The 3,546-nt window shown below is 42.9% G+C and overlaps 1 protein-coding gene across 1 annotated transcript; it reads left to right on the top strand.

The window, feature by feature from the left end:
• Positions 1-4: 4 nt before the first annotated feature.
• Positions 5-721, top strand: LOC103770998 (trypsin inhibitor ClTI-1-like; the record flags this gene model as incomplete). Its single annotated transcript, XM_008938279.1, has 2 exons — positions 5-73; positions 612-721. Coding segments are annotated over 2 exons (179 nt in total), but the record flags the coding sequence as incomplete, so codon positions are not given.
• Between the last annotated feature and the right edge of the window lie 2,825 nt (positions 722-3,546).

The following is a 3,546-nucleotide window of genomic DNA, read 5'->3' as shown; positions in this document are numbered from 1 at the left end:
ACCGGACGCCGTTAATCGCCGGTTGCTCTCCACAGGGCTTCTCTCGTGTCCCGGCGCCGCTACCAGCTTCCCGGTGAGTGCCACCCGCTCCGCCGTCCCCGGCGACTGTCCCACCTGCCCCCCAGGTCGCCAGCCGGGTCTCCCCTGGTTGCAGGGCGGCCCCTTCCCCAGAGCCCCAGGCCCTGGCTTGGGAGCCCTGGGGCTGAGCAGGGGGTATCCCCCCCACAGCTCAGGGACCCCGAGAGCCTGGCAGCCTCCTGCGAAGGGGGTCACATGTGTCCCAGTGGTCACCAGCCCCTACCAGCTCCACCTGCGACTGCCCTTCACGGGTCCGTGTGTCCCACTGACGTTAAGACGTGGGAAGGAGCGGGGGTCTGTAGCACGCCTGTGTCCTGACAGCACAGCTCAAGCCGTGCCAGGCACTAGAAGTCAAGCCTCAAGTGATAAATTCCCCTAAGAGCATGAAAGATAATGTGGTGCTTGATGATGCTGTGCCAGCTCCTGTGACCATGAGCGTGCCCGTATTCTTCCAAAGCTCTCAGATCAGAAGCTGATCAGAGAACTGTTTCAAATGGTGTATCCTAGAATTCTTATCTACCTGTCTTCCCTAGCCTGCCTGCTACAGGTATGCTATGCCTGGATGTCCAAGGGACTACAATCCAGTGTGTGGGACTGATGGAAAGACCTACTCGAACGAGTGTGTGCTCTGCCTTTCCAACAGGTAGTCACTTAATTGACATGCTAATCTTCCCTTCCTTGTATGCAAGCAAAACACACGCTGTGACATCCCAGCTGATAGATTATTGGCTTTGGATCATTCTCACTCTGATACAAACTGCAGTTTTAGCAATGTTCCCTCAGCTGTCAATTCCTTGCAGCAGTTTTTATCGTGGTACCTGTGAATGGCTTAGGTAGGATTCAGCTGAGTATTTGCTTTTGTTAATTCTTAAGGAGGAGTATCTCAGAGGGGGTTGCCTGTCACATTCATACAGTGCCACAGTACCTTTAGATACAATGGTTTATTCTTTCTTGTTCTCCATCAGAAAACGTGGAAGATCCCACCCAAAATGCAGCTTTTCCTACAAAATGTTTGCATTCAAGATCCAATCTCTTATATCTCCTTTCATAGAGAAGAGCAAGAATGCCAAATGTTAGAAGAAAACACAATTTTGCCATTGAATTTTTTTTTAAATCATGAAAAAGATGTCCTAATATTTGAGAGAGAGTGTTTTATCATTTAATAATTTAATATTTTTTTAAAACAAGTTGAAAATATAGAACATCAGTATTTAATGAGCATTGTTACCCCTCATTATGATTGACTTGAAAACTCCACAGAGCATCCTCTCAGTACAGAGTCTGGGTACAAACCACCTTGATGGTGAAAAGAATTGACATAAATTTTAAAAAAAAATAAATAAATCTGTTTCCAGCAGAGGGAAGAAGTGAGAGTAGCATGAAAGCAGTGATGGGCACTTACAAAATTACAAATAGATAGATGTCAAGAAGTGGAAGCCTGAAATGTATTTCTGACTTTGGGGGGGGGAAAGGTTGTGACCAGAAAACTTACAAAATGCAGGTGTCCAAGATAGAGGGAACATAGGCCAGAATAAGGAGAGTGTCAAAAGGACATTTAATTTCCAGCAGAGGGAAGAAGTGAGAGTAGCATGAAAGCAGTGATGGGCACTTACAAAATTACAAATAGATAGATGTCAAGAAGTGGAAGCCTGAAATGTATTTCTGACTTTGGGTGGGGGGGAAAGATTGTGACCAGAAAACTTACAAAAGGCAGGTGTCCAAGATAGAGGGAACATGGGGCAGAATAAGGAGAGTGTCAAAAAGACATTTAAGGAAATAATATTTTAAAGAAATTGCTGAAGTATGTTTAAAGGTATGCAGAGCTGCAGAATTTGGTAACATTTTCACTAAAGTACATCACAAGCTATGCAAGCAAATGACAAAATGGGAAAAGAATCGGTAAACCTACAGTCTGTGAGGGGAAAAGGGGAGAAAAAAAACCCAAAAACACAACTCACCAACAATACCCACTAGGGAATTAAAGGGCACACACAGTACAATCTGTGAAAAGAGGAGAAAAACTGTGCTTCCATGTTACATATTAGGAGCCTACCCATCTTTGCTGTCTGGAATGATGTTGGAGTAAGTTACTAAGTGATTGACTTGTAGACAACAGGAGGTAAAAAAGAGAGTAAACAAAGCTGAGAGAGATTTGCAACAAATAATTCCATCAAATCTTTGAGTTTTTTGGGGTTTTTTTGCAAGATAACTGGCCTAGCAGAGTAGGAGGAAAGAGAAGTGTTGCATCATGACATTAATAAGGCATTTTACATAGCTCCACTTGACATTCACATAAGCAGACAAATAGTTATTCAACTGAAATTGTTGAAGTATGAAGTCACAGGAGTTTGAAAAGCTGTGGTTTAAAACAGTAGTCAGCATTTTATAGTCAAACTGGAAAGTGGAATTTCCTTCAGGTGTGGTCTATAATTCAGTATTTCTGTAGTGAATTGGATATTGAAAACAGGATAATGAAAATTTGCAAAATGGCATAAAACAAAATGATCTGTGTGGGACAGGATCAAAATTACAAGGGATCTGGGGAAATGGTCTGAAGTCAGTGTAGTAAAAGTCAAAGAGAAGTACTAAGTATTGAACATAGAGAATGCAAATCCACATCATGGAGTTACAGACAGAAGAGCATTTCACAACATTAACAGCCTATTTGATCCATTCTCAGAATGATGAGCTTGGAGATCCAGCCTTACATTTCTAGCAGGTTTAAATTTTTAGGCATGACCCTTCAGTTCCAGATGAGTGCATGGTAGATTCCTGAATACAGCAACAGACATAAGCACAAAGGGTCTTCTAGGCAAAAAAACTGCTGTTTATTTCCACTCAGTTGCTCAAATAATTAATGACAGGGCTTATTTCTTAATTCAGTCATTGGCATACTCAGTGGCTTTCTAGTACATTCTGGAGTTGTTCTAACGTGCATGACTTGGCATGAACACAAGAAGGATAAAACACTTTGTCTTATTGTTAGAATTTCAGCTTTGACAAATGGTTCGTAGTCATAACCAATGGTCATTTCACTTCAAGGAGTCTAAAGTACAGTCCATCTACTCCTTAGGACAGGAGAAAGAAGAGATCTTTCTGCCCTTGTTAACAAGCTGCATGACCAGTAGTTGCCAAGATAAACAGTGTAATGTGTTAATATAGAAAGAGACATATGGGCATATCCCATAGTGAATTATGAAACAATCAGTTCTAAATTAACTTGGGTGATTCTCAACAGCCAACTTGCAGGTCACTTCCAGCCTGTGTTTAAGCCTGCTGAAGGACTTTTTAAAGGCAATTTTACTTCCCTGATGGCCAAGGCAATACCATCCACGGGCTCTTTTAGCCATGCAAGACTGTGTGGGCACTTGGAGAGCCCCCTGTGCATCAAGAGTACTGCAGGGAAGGTTGCTGTGGCTGATCCACAGGAACATGAGACAGCTGGAGCAAAGGTGCAGCACAAGCCCT

This window comes from Merops nubicus, unplaced genomic scaffold (genome assembly GCF_000691845.1).
Source record: "Merops nubicus isolate BGI_N331 unplaced genomic scaffold, ASM69184v1 scaffold9014, whole genome shotgun sequence".
NCBI classification, from domain to species: Eukaryota; Metazoa; Chordata; class Aves; order Coraciiformes; family Meropidae; genus Merops; species Merops nubicus.
Note: the sequence above shows the minus strand (reverse complement) of the source record. Positions and strands in the feature narration are given on the sequence as shown.